This window comes from Aspergillus homomorphus (genome assembly GCF_003184865.1).
Source record: "Aspergillus homomorphus CBS 101889 unplaced genomic scaffold BO97scaffold_59, whole genome shotgun sequence".
Taxonomy (NCBI): Eukaryota; Fungi; Ascomycota; class Eurotiomycetes; order Eurotiales; family Aspergillaceae; genus Aspergillus; species Aspergillus homomorphus.
In genome coordinates this window covers 1-14,935 of record NW_020291945.1, presented here as the reverse complement: position 1 = coordinate 14,935, position 14,935 = coordinate 1, and the positions used below count along the sequence as shown (strand labels likewise).

The 14,935-nt window shown below is 46.7% G+C and overlaps 5 protein-coding genes across 5 annotated transcripts; 2 read left to right on the top strand and 3 right to left on the bottom strand.

The window, feature by feature from the left end:
- Positions 1–61: 61 nt before the first annotated feature.
- On the top strand, positions 62–3,287 carry las21 (mannose-ethanolamine phosphotransferase LAS21). The gene is made up of 7 exons (XM_025694239.1): positions 62–405; positions 455–499; positions 563–851; positions 913–1,040; positions 1,092–1,465; positions 1,532–2,548; positions 2,602–3,287. The coding sequence occupies exons 1-7, from the start codon at positions 212–214 to the stop codon at positions 3,138–3,140; spliced, it is 2,586 nt and encodes an 861-aa protein (XP_025546876.1). The 5' UTR covers positions 62–211; the 3' UTR covers positions 3,141–3,287.
- A 9-nt stretch (positions 3,288–3,296) lies between these two features.
- Positions 3,297–4,152, bottom strand: BO97DRAFT_408730 (uncharacterized protein). The gene is made up of 2 exons (XM_025695927.1): positions 3,766–4,152; positions 3,297–3,704 (listed from the first exon to the last, which is right to left on the bottom strand). The coding sequence occupies exons 1-2, from the start codon at positions 3,975–3,977 to the stop codon at positions 3,302–3,304; spliced, it is 615 nt and encodes a 204-aa protein (XP_025546875.1). The 5' UTR covers positions 3,978–4,152; the 3' UTR covers positions 3,297–3,301.
- A 551-nt stretch (positions 4,153–4,703) lies between these two features.
- On the bottom strand, positions 4,704–7,618 carry BO97DRAFT_377747 (putative meiosis protein MEI2; the record flags this gene model as incomplete). The annotated part of the gene is made up of 14 exons (XM_025693075.1): positions 4,704–5,077; positions 5,132–5,237; positions 5,302–5,381; positions 5,438–5,481; positions 5,535–5,563; positions 5,618–5,635; positions 5,700–5,730; positions 5,785–5,803; positions 5,865–5,931; positions 5,980–6,015; positions 6,077–6,439; positions 6,494–6,928; positions 6,997–7,381; positions 7,431–7,618. 14 exons carry the CDS (start codon positions 7,616–7,618, stop codon positions 4,845–4,847), a joined length of 2,034 nt encoding a protein of 677 aa, XP_025546874.1. The 3' UTR covers positions 4,704–4,844.
- Positions 7,619–9,327: 1,709 nt separating this feature from the next.
- BO97DRAFT_473411 (Rab GTPase-binding exocyst subunit SEC15) lies at positions 9,328–12,737 on the top strand. Its single transcript, XM_025700234.1, has 9 exons — positions 9,328–9,790; positions 9,846–10,838; positions 10,900–11,031; positions 11,091–11,192; positions 11,248–11,357; positions 11,414–11,549; positions 11,601–12,050; positions 12,139–12,389; positions 12,445–12,737. Exons 1-9 carry the CDS (start codon positions 9,743–9,745, stop codon positions 12,521–12,523), a joined length of 2,301 nt encoding a protein of 766 aa, XP_025546873.1. The 5' UTR covers positions 9,328–9,742; the 3' UTR covers positions 12,524–12,737.
- hapE (CCAAT-binding factor complex subunit HapE) lies at positions 12,651–14,007 on the bottom strand. The gene is made up of 5 exons (XM_025690737.1): positions 13,828–14,007; positions 13,733–13,746; positions 13,577–13,633; positions 12,882–13,523; positions 12,651–12,781 (listed from the first exon to the last, which is right to left on the bottom strand). The coding sequence occupies exons 1-5, from the start codon at positions 13,907–13,909 to the stop codon at positions 12,779–12,781; spliced, it is 798 nt and encodes a 265-aa protein (XP_025546872.1). The 5' UTR covers positions 13,910–14,007; the 3' UTR covers positions 12,651–12,778.
- Positions 14,008–14,935: the final 928 nt, after the last annotated feature.

Here is a 14,935-nt window from a genome sequence, read left to right as displayed (position 1 = left end):
CTGGTATATACACAAACACCAGAGCTCACGTGCATGATGTTCCGCCTCCCTTTTTGAGAAGAATGATATGGAGATTTATGAGTCGCAAACGACACCGCGCCTCGAACGGCACATTTGTCCCTCTAATAACTAGAATCGAGGCGTGACAGGTCCTGACTGGTTCAAATACTATCGGATCCTCCGTGTGTCCGTCTTTAGCACTGGAAGCAGGATGCCTGGCGTGTCAGGAGTCGCGGCGATACTCATCGCCAATGTATTGATTCCCTTGGCTATCGCGATATTTTCGTCTGGATTTTTTCCCTACAAGTCATTGAGCTCGGGCCTCGCAAGATTCGAAGATAAGGAGGATGGCTTTGAGGCCCCTTTTGATAAGGTTATCTTCATGGTGGTTGATGCTTTGCGAAGGTATGATCGTTCGGGATATCCTTACATGCTAAGCTGAGCCTTGAACTAGTGATTTCGTGTACTCAAACACATCAGGATTTGTATTGACGCAAAGGTTAGCAGCAGTTGCTCACATGCTTCACTTGTTTGATTTATATTCTGATACACAAATGAATAGCCTAATCCGGTCAGGAGCTGCGCTTCCATTTACTGCCCATGCCAGTTCTCCCACTGTCACCATGCCCCGTCTGAAGGCTATGACTACAGGGTCTACCCCATCATTCCTCGACGTCATCTTCAATATCGCTGAGTCAGATACTTCAACGACTCTGGCATTTCAAGACACTTGGCTTGCCCAGCTAAAGGCAAGAGGTGGCCGCCTTGTTATGTATGGCGATGACACTTGGCTCAAACTATTTCCTGGCATGTTTGACCGTGCAGATGGCACGACTAGCTTCTATGTTTCAGTAAGCAGACAATTTATTTTTACACAAACATATTTTTGATACCAAGTCAAAATCTGTGCAGGATTTCACCGAGGTTGATAATAATGTGACTCGACATGTCTCCAACGAGCTACTCCGGGACGATTGGTCTGCTTTCATCTTGCATTTTCTAGGCCTCGATCATATTGGACATAAGTCAGGCCCTCAGAGGTAATACTAGTTGTCTTCGCCTTGTTTGGTCATCTTCTAACTACTGTCAAGTCCACATATGTTTACGAAGCAGCATGAAATGGACTCGGTTGTGGGTGAGCTATATGCTAAAATTGAGCGGGAAGAACACCTTCAGTCAACTCTCCTGGTATTATGTGGGGATCATGGGATGAATGATGCTGGAAATCATGGTGGTTCGTCTTCTGGTGAGACGTCACCGGCGCTACTATTTATATCGCCTCTTTTCCGGAATATGGGAGGCTCACGCCTCCAGTCTCCAATTGACATCCCCGATGACTTTCAGTGCTATAAATCTATCGACCAAACGGACATTGTCCCAACTTTGGCGGGGCTCCTCGGCTTGCCCGTTCCGCTAAACAACCTGGGCGTGTTTATTACGGATTTTCTGGGCATGTGGCAATCATGTGAGTAGGAATGTTGCTTTCGTTCTTCGTACGTGCTCTGATGGCTTATGGCAAATTTTCACCTAGATTCCCAGAGGACGAGAATATTGCTAGCGAACGCCAAACAGTTGGTGAGGAGATTGCAGCAATCTTTTCCTGATTTCAAGTTTGAGGCCGATCAAGATTTGGACAGTTGTACTACGGAGCCTCCAACCAGTATTCATGAAGTCCAATGTGCTTGGTATAGAGTGATCGATCTGATTCACCATACCACCAATGTTGGAGAGGAATCGAAACTTGAGCCTGCCCTTAAGCATTTTCTATTGTCGGCTCAAGGAGTGTTAATCCGTGCTGCCAGTGATTACAACTTTCAATATCTTATTCTAGGCATTGGTGTCATGACCCTCGTCGTCTTACTGCTTCTCCCAGATGTTTATAAAATATTGTCAAGGTCGATACATTCTGGGTCATTTTTGGCCGGTCTCATTATGTTTCACAGTGGTATGATGTTTGCAAGCAGCTATGTGGAGGAAGAACATCAATTCTGGAATTGGGTCTGCGCTGCCTGGCTATTCTTTCTTCATGTGAAAGTCACTTCGCGGGGGCCTTGCGTTCCCTCGGGCCCAGAGTTCATTGCCAATGCCCCAATCTCAATCCTAACGGTTGCCAAGCAGGGTACGGTGGGACTGTTCGCAACCCATCGTATTCTTAGGCGTTGGAACCAAACAGGTCAAAAGTTCGCGGCCGAGCCAGATATTGCACGTGACTTCCTCCCCTCCCATCTATACATTTTATGGGCCTTGGTGACTTTCACATATGTGGACTTATATGTGCGCCTTTCTAGCAAATACCGGTCGTACAGACTGTGGCGCCTAATATGCATCATTGTAACAGCAACAGCTTTCTTTTTCAAACTCGGTTCTGTGGTCTCGGACTCCCCTGAGCTACTCGGGGATGCTTACAAGGAAATTTTTAAACGCGTGTTTGACAAAATATCCCTTATCACTCTCTCACGACTAGTCTTCGCACAGCTGATCCTGCTTTTCCTGTACATGTTTCATGCCAGGAAGGAGAGCGATCGCGGAAAGCCATCCGTAAAGTCGGGTAAGACATGATCATTGCCGTGCTTGCCTCGACGATATACTGACAGGAGCTAGGAATGCCTCGCGGCGTTTTTCACGAACTCCTCACACTCTTCTTAATGACACAATCGAGGACCACGAACATTCCATTGTTCCTGATGTTCAAATTGCAGGCGCATACTTTCGCTTCAATGAATCTGTCTAATATCGACTTGACAATCACTTGTTTGCTGATGCAATACATGACTTTCTTCGCATTTGGCGGTTCAAATGCCATATCTTCCGTCGATCTTTCGAATGCATACAATGGCATTGATCATTACAGCATTATCCCAGTGGGTCTACTGACTTTTGTTGGCAATTGGGCTGGACCAATATGGTGGGCATCGGCTACCCGGCACATCCGCTATAGACAGACATGGCAGGGTAAAAAGGCTCATATAACTGCTCTCACGTTCCATATAGCAACATCATTGCTGTGTGTCATGGTTGCATGTACGGCATTGAGGACGCATCTTTTCATTTGGACCGTCTTTTCTCCTAAGTATCTTTACATGATAGCATGGGCTTTGATGAGCCATCTTGCTGTGAATCTATCCGGGGAGTTTTCATAAGCATGCATGAAACCCCAGTCAAATCTCCTAATTATTCGACGCGCAGAAAGCGGAGTGAAACCCCAGTGTGTTATTCGCCGATGGGTGGTGATTAAGGTTCCTCTTCTTTGTTGTCATTTGGAAATATTCAAGGAACTAAACAGCCTCGACATCCACGTCAACTATAGTAAAGAGTCAAATAAGTCATCGATAGCATCTTTTCTTTTCTTCTTTTTTGTCTTCTTCTGGGTTTGATTTTTCTTGTCTGTATCTTCGCAACCTTGCGAACTGCTTGGCAAGCTTCTTGTGTTCTTCAGACCAGTCATACGGCCCAGACCGTTCAGGTCACCATGGTCAGGCAGTATCAAAGGACCTGGACTCTGCCTGCTTCGCAAGATAATTGTCCCCGTATCTTCTTTGATGCATTTGTTGCTCCGGCCAAGAGTAGGGGCAATATCCCCAGTTCTAGCAGGTTTTCTAAGCACTTTGTGAATTCCGGTCACTTTGGCGAGGCGGGCAAGCGTGGCTAAGAGCACTGTCCCTAGTGTAGAGAACTGCCCGTCGGCTACAACAGTAGAGAAGACACTTTGAAGGATGTCAACTCATCACTCAAAGGGATTTGAGCCATGATGGTATTCAAACTCACAGGTAGCATTTAGGGATGATATTGTGTGCAAGGTAATGTTTGTATTGGTCTCCGACATATGGCAGCCGATCAATGGACATTGCGAGTTTCAGAGTTGTCCGCTTCAATGTCGCTAGCCATTTCCACCACTTGGTATTGCCGTGTTGGTTTTTGTTGCGGTGGAATAGGAGGTGGAGAATCGAATGTATAGCAAGCAATTTCTCCGCGTCCATCTCCGCTTTCTACAGTGCGGGTCGTTGTACAGTAAAATGCACGTAGAGAATAATCGAGGACACGGGCTGGCTAAAGAGGTAGGATACACAGTGTGGGAATTAACCAATTCTCGAGAGTATTTCTGCTATGGTTATGGTTCTGAAATTGCAGCAGTAGCCAAGCACTGTGGGTGTCTCTTCGCGGATTTGGGATAATCTTGGAAGATTCTGCTTTAAATGGCAGAGCGATTAGATAAGGCGGCTGATGTAACAGTAGTCCTAGTAGGAACTCGGCACCCAACGGGATGAGGGTGATTAGCAGCAATCAAGCATTACAAATAACGAACAGCTCATGTAACGCATTACAGTCTTTGGCAATAGCCGTGAATTGGAGACATGAAATCCTCGTCTCGAGTGGAAATCGCCATTGTTACAATAAATACCCGTAGATTTCATTTGTTGCAAGATGTGCCAGGAAAGTCAGCAGAGCAAGGCAGATCCGTCAGATTCTTTTCTCTACCTCTGATTTGTATTACAACTAGATCTTAGTCAAGAGCATTGAAAAGCACCTGGCAAGGACATCTGGATCTCACAGAGAATGGCTCCCAACACTTCGACTCAAACTGAGGCAATGCATCCAAGCCGACCAGGGCGTGGCGAAGTTGCTCCTTAGGTCGCAATGCTGCTGCTTCTCCAATCAAAGTTAACCTTGTACTGTACTCGGGACAATCAACATAGCTGGGCTGTAGGTGGAGGTTGTCAAAGGAACCCAACCACGAGGCGGTCCGGCATTCGATTCATACCATGACGTTGCCGGACAATTTCCGTATTTTCAAGGATCTTTTTCATATTCAATTCGAAAGCGAAGAACGATCTTCCGAAAAGCAATCAGGAAGTTTTAGGAATATTCTCAGGCATTGGCGAATCGTACCACGATTTCACTCCGGGGTAAGTACAGGGAGCACTTCTGAGACCGTTTGAGGCACCATATGTGCGCTTTGGGGCAAGTGTCCGGACAAAGACGACTTCACGTTCAGCAGCTGTGGTCCCGCGATCAAATTGCGAACGGCGTCGACGCTGCTCATCACGGTATTGTTGGCCAACTCGAGGGGCAAAAAGACCTGACGGGTCAGATATCAACTTCATACCTCGAAGCCAGCTTGTTGCATACTGACCCACATGTTCCGCATTCTCAATGCTGCGTCGCATCTTTGAGGGATTGTCCGGCCCAGGGAAGCGATCCTCGGTGCCAGCCAGAGGGCCGGTACCCGTATGGAAAATCTATGTCGGACAATAAGCCTCTTATGTCTCCGTCCGGCCTGGGTCCATGGAAACATATACAGACCTTTGGGCGGAATGAGGGATGTTCCAACATCACAGAGCTGTTTCGAAATTTCTGCACTAGACAATCTTTGCCTTGAATGGCTAGCTTTGAGGTCAGAAGATCATCTCCTCTATCCAAGTCACTTTGGCTGACTGACTGGCATATGAGACTTCGGCGACCTTATCACTGTTGAAGCAGTTCCTTTTCAACTTGTCAGCCAGAGCGGCTGCATTGACGTTGTCACAGCATCATACCATGTCCTTCCAGCCCTTGTATTTACAAACTAGGCATTCTTAGTGAGTTGTCAGGATGAAGGCTGGGTCGCATTTGTACTAACGTCAATAATATCTATGGGCTGGAGTGTGTCAAATACGGATACTCATATATCAGGTGGCAGATAGCATATAGTTGAGACTTACATCTTCGAAATTTATGAAAGCATAGCCGACACTAGAGGCTATCAGCAACATGAATCATGGACTATTGAAACCATTCTTGTCATACTTGCAATTGTTTGCGAAGTCTAGACGTCGGATGCTATAATCAGCCACGGCGCGTGCAATGCGGAAATCAGATTTTCTCACCAATGCGCAGATACATGAAATCATATTTTCCATGACTTGTCTCGTCGACAATGGCCTTGAGCATGGTCTTCTCACATTAGAAACTGGGCAAAAAGGATCCACAGTATAACATTACCTGGTCGATCTTATTGGGAATATTGCGAAGCATTATCTGCGATAGGCATACTCATTAGCATGAGGACTATCGAGAGACAGAAGTTGACAGAGCCTACAGTGGTTCTAACATCCAAACCGAGGCGAATTCGTTCAATATCAACAGAGTTTTGACTTCCCATACGTGGATCAGGGTACCGATTGAGATCACGCCGAAGGGAAGGTATCACCCTTTCACCGGCCCTGGACATCCAACTCATAAGACTAGTGTGCTCGCCTGGAGGGACCGTAGAGCGGCCTGTTGGGCTGAGCTCCATGTAAGGAGTGCGACATGATTGAGTCGCAGCCCAAGAAGCATTCGGGTTGAAATGAGTTTCTGTTCCAGCGAGCCGCTCCTTGGCGGGATTAGGGCTGGCGGAAATGAGCCTGCATGCCCTCTGCTCTACATCTGGTTTGAACTGCTTGATCTCGATGATGCAGTCCTTGGGTTTCAGTGTTAGCAATGGACAGGGTTCACATCAAGACGGCCAACTCACATCAACCAAGGTTCCATTTAAGGTGGTTGTCACATTCTCTGCATCGCGTGTGTTGAAGAATTCAATATGGAACTCGCCAATGTTGTCCTGTCCTGTAGGTACATTTGTGAAGGACTTTATATCACCGAATGTCATAGCAAGGGTCTCCAGAGAGCGAGCCACAGTGTGTTGATTGAGATCTGGGTTCCGGCCGTCAAAATACACGGTTACAAGCAATTGGCCTTCGTAGTCAGATGCCTGTGATAGTAGAAACGGCTCGGCATGCCGTACATACTCCTTAGCGGTAATGGGAAAAGCTCGCCACTCGGGTCTAAGTAAATTCACTTTTTCGATTGCTTTTGTGACCTCACGACTATCCGTAAATGCGACATATACCTTGCCGTTCGAGTTGAGTTCCGACAAGACAGGCCCCCTGAGAGAACCAAACTCACGACGCTATCCTGTCAAGTAAGACTCTGATTGCTCTCACGTAGATGTTTCAGGTATTTAGACTTTGAACTCACGTTAAAGAATCCAGCGAGTGACATGTATGTCAAATTATTGGGCACATTTTCTATGACTAAGGCTCGACTGTGACCTTCCTTATCGAGGTCATCTGGTTCTGCACCAAACAGCTGCTTTATCCTGGTTGATTGGATGCTTCCAAAAGCGCCGTAACTCAGGTTCTCTCTTTCCATGCGATTGATGAGTCCGGGACTCGTTTCATTACGCTTCGACTCCAAGTGTGGCGCTAGGAAGTCAATCTGTGCGAAGCTCCGTGGACATGTTCGGGTTTGAGTCTCGACACTTGTACTATCCGACGTTCCTACCGGGGTGAAAGCTGCAGCTGTCGGCGAGAGCTGTACACGTGTTGATGCTGCTGAGACAAAGAAAGGGTCAGAGGATGCTCTGCGATAGTTAGCGAGAAACCATTATGTGTCATGTTTCACGAACTCACGTAGAGCAGAGCCTACGAATCCCTGAATCGCTGAGTGTGTCTATAACACGGGTGTCCAGGCGACCTCTAGTGATGGTTTCTTCGGGCGAGTATACCGTGAGTTTGGTATCAGGAGAGCCGTTGACCGAATCGATATCGTTCATAGAGCTTGGGCTGCTCAGGCCACGAGAAGAATCGCCTGCCCGCATCATTCCAGGCTATTCCTCGTGCCCTGGGGAACGAATCGAATGAGAACCTGCTCAGGCAGTTTCCGCGCTACCTCCAACTGCAATAATCGGAGCTTCAACTATGAATACCTTTCGAGGAGAATAACCGTGTATCTGGGCCTAGCACACAGGATATGTGACTTGTAGCGATAGGTAAGGTGCAGTGAGTTTGTCTATTCTGATGTGGGTATGGGGTGGATTGTGGGTTTGAGTATTCTGAAATAGCTCTCTGTGATTTAGAATGGCCCCGCATCAGAAAGCAACTGGTGGTACTTCGCAATATGATTCTTCATCATGTGCTAAACACAATGCTACTTGAGTCGCACCCTTAGTAAAAGCCAGTCCCAGACAGGCGGGAAGAGTCGCCACCGGCTGAAATGCTTCGTTTGTGGTCTATTCATGGTGCTAATATTTATATCTTTATATCATTCTCTACAACAATGCAGCTATCCAGAATCTCTCCATGCTTGCTGGACTTGCGTTGTACACGGCCCCTCTGCGGCCCATTTCCGCCTTATACTTGTGTTAGGAGCTGACCAATCGATCATTATCCCTCGACTGCCGGCAGAAACAACACCCTGACTACTAGGCTCCTCTCAATTGAGGAACTTCTGATCCCGTCCCAGACCTTTTTCAGGCATCAGTCTGTAAAGACGGCTGTAAGGTCGCAAGTACTATCTCATCGACTAGCTGGGTGAATCCTGCTCCCAGGCTGATTGAGGCCACACACAGCATATTGACACGAGGCCAGTAGTCATGGTATTCATGTACCAAGAATTGCGGTTAGCGGTCAGTCTACGGGACACAGATAGGATGATTGATATCTGACTCCGTAGAATAATGTACAGCACAGGTGTACTAGAATTCAGCCCTTCACGCATAAGGGCTTTGAAGTCGCTTTTCAGAGAGAAAAAAAGCATGGTAGGAAATGCCACCTTGTAATGAGAAATGAGCTAGATTTTTGAAAATCAAGGTCATATACACCACGGGTACCTCGGAAACAAGCTGGGGTGTGGGATGTCAAGGAAGGGTTAGAAGCTTGGGTGCTTAACCAGCGACATGTTAAGCTACCAGCGTTTACTACATGTAAGCTTTGCCACTCCATTTTCTCCACAAAACAAATGCCCAGTGCGCAAGATTTCAGTGCTGAGTATGACCAGGTAATGGTTCCCAAGTGCCGAACTCAATGTGCTACTGTAATTTGCACGATGTTTCCGTGGAGAAGTAGTACTTAGAATTGCAACGAATCTTAGAAGGATGGTAAAGTTATTTCCAGAACGTTTACAACATTAGTCAGAGCCTTTCCCGATTTAGAATAGATGGAAACTAAGCGAGGGCGGTCAGGGTGTTCAGATCGACCCAAATTTACGTTCTCAGGCAACCCGACCATGTATTAAATGGAGAGAATCTGAAGTATATCAACAATGATTAGATCCTTGTATCATCTAATTTTCTCATAAAACTCTAATCAGTCAGCAGAATTGATAGAATCTGACCGGATTAATTCTGCCAGTAGAATGTGGAAGAAAATTATCGTCACAGTTCCACTCCACCAACAGCCTTAGTTGACCCCCGGAGTAGCAAGGTGTAAGGCTTTATAAAGTTCTTGGCAATGCTTTACCGTACTCAGAAATATCCACTCCCGTGACCGTAGACCAACTGCCGGCCGAATCGACTACCTTAGCTAACAGTGATCACCTACTTGAGAAGTCTCAGGGTATCATGCCATGTACCTATAAATTGGAAGTACGTAGCCAACTAATAGCTGATCAGTTTTTCTAGAAAAACCGAAGCTGGCATTGTACATATATGGACTGGACTAGTCTAGAACATGTTTCGATATCAGCTACATAACTCGCACGCATATCGTCTCCTCTCTTCTAATCAACTCACCTTCCAAACTAATCGTGCCACCGTCGAGGACGACAGATCAGTCATCCGTACATGATCAGGCTGGTTGTCCAGGTCTCCTGCGGTATACCGTCTGTGTGATATTCCGCAAAACCAAATCATAATTACCAACAAACCAACGCTCTCCGGCAACCTCCCTAGAGACCGCAAGGGCCCTGCCCCGCATCTGGGTTGTGACAATCCCAAGCTATCAAGATGCCATCTCTACCCCCCTCACGCAATGACGCACATGTATTGAATCAAGTGAGTCATAAAGAGATCTGTGCAGAGCCCACGGCTAACTTTCCGCACTACTCAGATCATCATATCGCCCTCTGACACAGACTACCTGGATCAGTTGATTCCGTCCATCAAAGAATACAGTGTTGGCAACAGGACCTCTCAGCTCTTGCACTCTCTAGCAAAATTTGCCAGCGATAAAGAGACGGAAATAGAAAGCATCTGCAATACCAATCATCAAGAATTTGTTGCTTCAGTCAATCAACTCCTTCGTATTAGAGAAGGTACGGTTAGCCTAACAGCTGAGATTCTGGATCTCAACCAATCTATCCAAGCGAGTACAGAAAAATTGGCAGAGCAAAAAAGAGCACTAGTGGACTCGCGCAGTCACCGACAAAAAATTGATGAGACATCCTATGCTATTCAAGACTGCCTTGAAGTCCTGCGCCTTGCCAATCAAGTCCATGATTTGCTAGCCAGAAAAAATCATTATGCAGCCCTGCGCGCCCTCGAGGAGCTACAAAGTGTACATCTTAAAGGGGTCACACAATACAAGATCGCTGAGTTGATCCAACGCTCAGTGCCTGCCACACAGAAGATAATCGCTGAAGCAGTCATGTCTGACTTGAACACTTGGTTGTACAGAATTCGTGAGATGTCTCAATACCTGGGCGAAATAGCTCTGTATCATACCGACCTGCGAAAGTCGAGACAAAAGGAAAGAGCTGAGACGTTGCCCTACTTAGGTCAATTCAAACTTAACTCCGCCATTGAGCTTGTCTCTGATGAGAGTGAAGAATATGATTTACTACAGAACGACGAACTCCAAGTTGACTTTACGCCACTATTCGAATGCCTACATATCCACCGATCCTTAGGGCGTATAGACAACTTCCGCATCGAATATGCTAATACGCGCCGCCGGCAAAAGGAGCTCTTGCTACCGACATCCATAACTCTGATTGACGAAGATGGGGCTTGTCTACATAACTTCCTTGAAGAAATGGCCGGATTCGCGATCGTGGAGCGTTCAACCATGAAAAGAATTCCGGATCTGAGATCACCTGTTGACGTGCGTTATCCTTTCAGGAGTTGGACCCGATTTATCTTGCTGATGTGATCGAAATTGTCAGGTCGATGAACTTTGGGACTCAATGTGTCAAGCTGCTGTAAACTTGATACTAAGGGCACTTCATGAGGTCGAGAATGCCGAGAACTTGCTGAAAATCAAGAATCTTATTGCATTATTTATGCAAACAATGAACGTTCGTCTATCTTGCTCGTGTCAGGGCCGATATGTATTGTACTGATCTAGATTGCATAGACATGGGATTTCCCCGTTGGAGCGTTCGATTCATTTCTGTTAACACTCTTCAAAAAATATGCCGACCTCCTCAAGAAGAGGTTTAGCGAGGATTTTCAAGAAGTAAGCCCTTCTGCAAAAAAAATCTTGACCCTGCAGTGCTAATGGAACTCGAAAGATCGTTTCGACCGATGATTACATGCCTATGCCGATACAGACACTCGAGGAATACGAGAAGGTACTGAATGTTAGCTGGTATACGCCTGAGAAGCCACACGAAGAACAGATGTAATGGTTTCCTACAATTTCCCATAATTGCACCCAAACCACTAATTCCCTGGCAGATTTCCTTGTGTCTTGCCGTTCTCCCAGATGTATCCGCTGTGCTGCATTGACATACGTAATTTCCTGAACCAATTCTACTTCTTCGCCAATGATGATTTCACGCATGCCAATGTGATTGATGAAACACTGAAAGATGTGGGTTACATATCGAGCATTAGGTTTGACCAACAAGCTAATCATATCAAGGCATTGGACGAACTCCTCTCGAACAAAGTCTGCGACACTCTGGTTGAACGTCTGTCTTCTCAGTACCTGGGACAAATTGTGCAGATTCTCATCAATCTAGAGCATTTTGAACATGCATGTCGCGAGCTTGAGCTGCTGCTTGCGGCGGCAAGGTCGCAGAACTCTTCGTGTGAAGTAGTGATTTTGAAAGCCACCGAAAAGTTCAAGAGCAATAAAAAGGCAGCCGAGAAGCGAATCTTCGAGGTAGTCAACTCTAAGATTGATGACCTTATCGAGACCGCGGAGTACGATTGGATGGCACCTAGCCTGCCGACAGAGCCGAGTAATTACATGCAAACGCTGACAAGGTTCCTCTCAAACATCATGAACTCAACGCTTCTGGGTCTCCCCACAGAAATTAAGGAGCTGATATACTTCGATGCCCTTAGCCATGCTGCAAATATGATCCTGGTCTGTCTTCAGCCAACCCGCCCGCCCCCTCCGACAACAACAACAACAACAACAACACTTTTAAGACGTCTGTTCTGACATTATATAGGCACTTCCTCTTTCTCCCGACGTGAAAAGAATCAACCCAAGTGGTGTGCTAGCGCTTGCTAAAGACGTCGAGTACCTTTATCAATTTGTGGACAGCCTCGGTGTGCCCATACTGCGGGAGAATCTTGACGAGTTACAACAGACGGTGCAGTTGATGCAGGCGGACAACACAGATGAATTCTACGACATATCCACACGAAACAAGAAGTATGGACGTGTAGATGCCATCAATGGCCCTGTCCTGCTCGAGAAGTATGTTAGGTCTGTATGCTGAATTTAAATCGAACTACGTGCTAATAGACCGAAGGATTACGCGTTCTGTGCAAAGCTCTGCGAAAACTGACAAGTTTGCCACCTTGTCTTCGAGGTTTGGAAAGAAGTCATAAGAATGATGCGGGTTACTCCAAGACTTTCTTCCAACAAATCAGGGATATCGAAGTGTCATCGACTACATAAATCGCGTTTGACTGGAATATGTCATTAAGGGGGCTTGTAGGTTGAGTAAAAATCCTTATTCTACCATTGCGTTTCTTGACAAGGCCTATCACTCCTTCCGATTCCACATAAATGTCAGAACAATTGAAAAATGCCGAACAGAATAACTACCGGCGGATTTGGCAGGAGGAGCGTAGGTCACGATGTCACTTATATGAATCTACAATTAGCCTTTGAACCTCCTTCATAACGAAGATCTTGAAGGTCGCGGGATGACAATGAGCAAAAACAATAACGAACATAACATACCTGCTGCGGTGGCATATGCGGGTAAGCATACATTCCATCAAACATTTGAGGCTGATGTTGACCATAAGCTGCAGTAGGGTCAGACTGTACAGCACCGGCATACATAGTCGGCTGTCGATATTCCGAATCTTGTAGTCCATGCTGACCTAGCGAACTATAGTCAGGCGGTGGCATGTGGTGTGAGGCATGTTGAACACCGTGCTGAGCCGCGGGCATCTGATTTTGGGCGCCTGCAGGGCCCGAAGCGCTTGTAGCTGGCCCAGCTGTCTGACTTGAACGTTTCGCATGCGATGTGGCCTCCTCACGAGGTACTATATCGATAAGAAAATCAAACATGTCAGATTTTGAAAGAGCTGCCGCAATGTCCGACCTTTGCAGTGTGCGTCGTTTGTTGTCTTCAGCATGGATCCATGCCCGCATTGTAAGCTCGGTAATAAAAATATCGCAACCCTTCGCAAATAAAATTGGCGCCTCCGCTGAGATCATCTTTACTTCCGGATCGGCCTTCATCACTTTCTTGATACGGGCGAGTGGTAGTTGATGTATCTTATAGTCGTGATTATCTGTTTCGAGGTGGTTGATAATGTGTTGCCAATATGTTGTCAAAATGTCACGAGCCGTTCCTTGCAGTCCTTGATTCACCTGCCAGTTGTCAGTTGCGTTCACTGAGCAGCTGGCTGAGGAGCTCTACTCGCATTTGCCCAAGTGCCTGTATAAAGCTCAGCAACAGGTGCGAAGCCTTGCGCAGATAGCTAGATAAGTTAGAGCAGTGGTCAGCCTTATAGCATTGATAGTCAAGAGCCTGCTCTTGTACAGGCCTTAGGAAAGCGATTCGGGGATAGGAGGCCTACAGCCGCACTGGCTCCTATAAAAATCATGCGTCAGCCCAGTCTTCGAGTCGTGAAAACATACTGATGAGTATGTAGACGGGCTAGGTAGGAATTACCGTAATGCCCTCCGTTTCTGGTATCATATACAGGCTGCTGTCTGCCCTGCTGCTGCCCCGAGTTTTGTGTTGACTGTTCCATTTTTGATGAACTAGCTGCTGTGAAGGCTTCAAATCACATGCACATTGGGTCAGAGGATTGTCGATTTATTTTGGTCAGGTTGGAAGATTGGCGGCTGTGATAAGAAAGAAGGCAGAATTTGCAGGTGGAGTATTTCGGTATGAAGATGGAAGTGAACTTGGAGGTAAAAGTGGTTATGCTGAGCAAGTGATAATAGATGATACTTCGGGGTAGTCGGAGACGCGCAGGACAAGAGACGAAGTTGACGGCCCATAAGGTGGGGAAGTTGGTAGTGCGCAACAAAGCGCCGCCAAGCTTGGCAAATGTGTCTACCTTAGTAGCTAGCTTCGGATTACGGGAGGGATTCCGAGGGGCCAAGTCGAAATCGAAGTCGAAAAGTTGACATGGATTTTGGCTGAAAGGTTCTACGGTCGCCATATTACAGCGGTCACCTACGAGCCTATCTCGGGGACCAGTAGCCATCCCTCCAAGTCCGTTCTTCAGATCCTTCAACCAGATGCGGCTTGCGACTTGGGAAGTAGTACTCATTCACAGCACTTGGACGGACATTATAATAGAGAGCGATCCTCTTAGGACCCAAACTCGATCCAGTTGGACCGGGCAGCTAGGCCAAAAGAAACTAGGTCTAAGCCAATTTTGTAGATATATACTTAGACAAGAATCGTTATGGGTACACTGCTGTCAGTCACTAGTGCACTCAGGGGCCTCAACTAATATTGTTAGTAAAGTAGAACTGCAATAACGTAATCGTCAACCGAGCGAGCCACGCAAGCGAGCGAGCCACCCCCCTGAATCCTCCCACCTCCGAGAAACGAAGCAATTCAACCATCAATTTTCCCACCAAAAATGCCGAAATCATCAAAAGAGCGGGTGTATCAAGAGGGCCAAATCCTCCTCGCCATTGAGGCTATAAAAACCGGTCAATCTCGCTCAGTTCGTACAGCTGCGGTGGAATTTAATGTTCCTCGTTCAACTCTTCAACACCGTTTCAATGGCCGCCTATTTCGTGAAGAAACTCGCCCGAAT

Excerpts from the sequence above, each read along its gene's own strand:
- hapE (XM_025690737.1), bottom strand. The coding sequence starts at position 13,909 with ATGGAACAGTCAACACAAAACTCGGGGCAGCAGCAGGGCAGACAGCAG. Across the intron at positions 13,524-13,576 it reads ATACAGGCACTTGGGCAAAT|GTGAATCAAGGACTGCAAGG; the intron begins GCGAGTAGAGCT and ends GACAACTGGCAG.
- BO97DRAFT_473411 (XM_025700234.1), top strand. The coding sequence starts at position 9,743 with ATGCCATCTCTACCCCCCTCACGCAATGACGCACATGTATTGAATCAA. Across the intron at positions 9,791-9,845 it reads ACGCACATGTATTGAATCAA|ATCATCATATCGCCCTCTGA; the intron begins GTGAGTCATAAA and ends CGCACTACTCAG. Across the intron at positions 12,051-12,138 it reads ATGCTGCAAATATGATCCTG|GCACTTCCTCTTTCTCCCGA; the intron begins GTCTGTCTTCAG and ends GACATTATATAG.
- BO97DRAFT_408730 (XM_025695927.1), bottom strand. The coding sequence starts at position 3,977 with ATGGACGCGGAGAAATTGCTTGCTATACATTCGATTCTCCACCTCCTA. Across the intron at positions 3,705-3,765 it reads ATCATCCCTAAATGCTACCT|TGTCTTCTCTACTGTTGTAG; the intron begins GTGAGTTTGAAT and ends CATCCTTCAAAG.
- las21 (XM_025694239.1), top strand. The coding sequence starts at position 212 with ATGCCTGGCGTGTCAGGAGTCGCGGCGATACTCATCGCCAATGTATTG. Across the intron at positions 500-562 it reads GGATTTGTATTGACGCAAAG|CCTAATCCGGTCAGGAGCTG; the intron begins GTTAGCAGCAGT and ends ACAAATGAATAG. Across the intron at positions 1,041-1,091 it reads CATAAGTCAGGCCCTCAGAG|TCCACATATGTTTACGAAGC; the intron begins GTAATACTAGTT and ends ACTACTGTCAAG.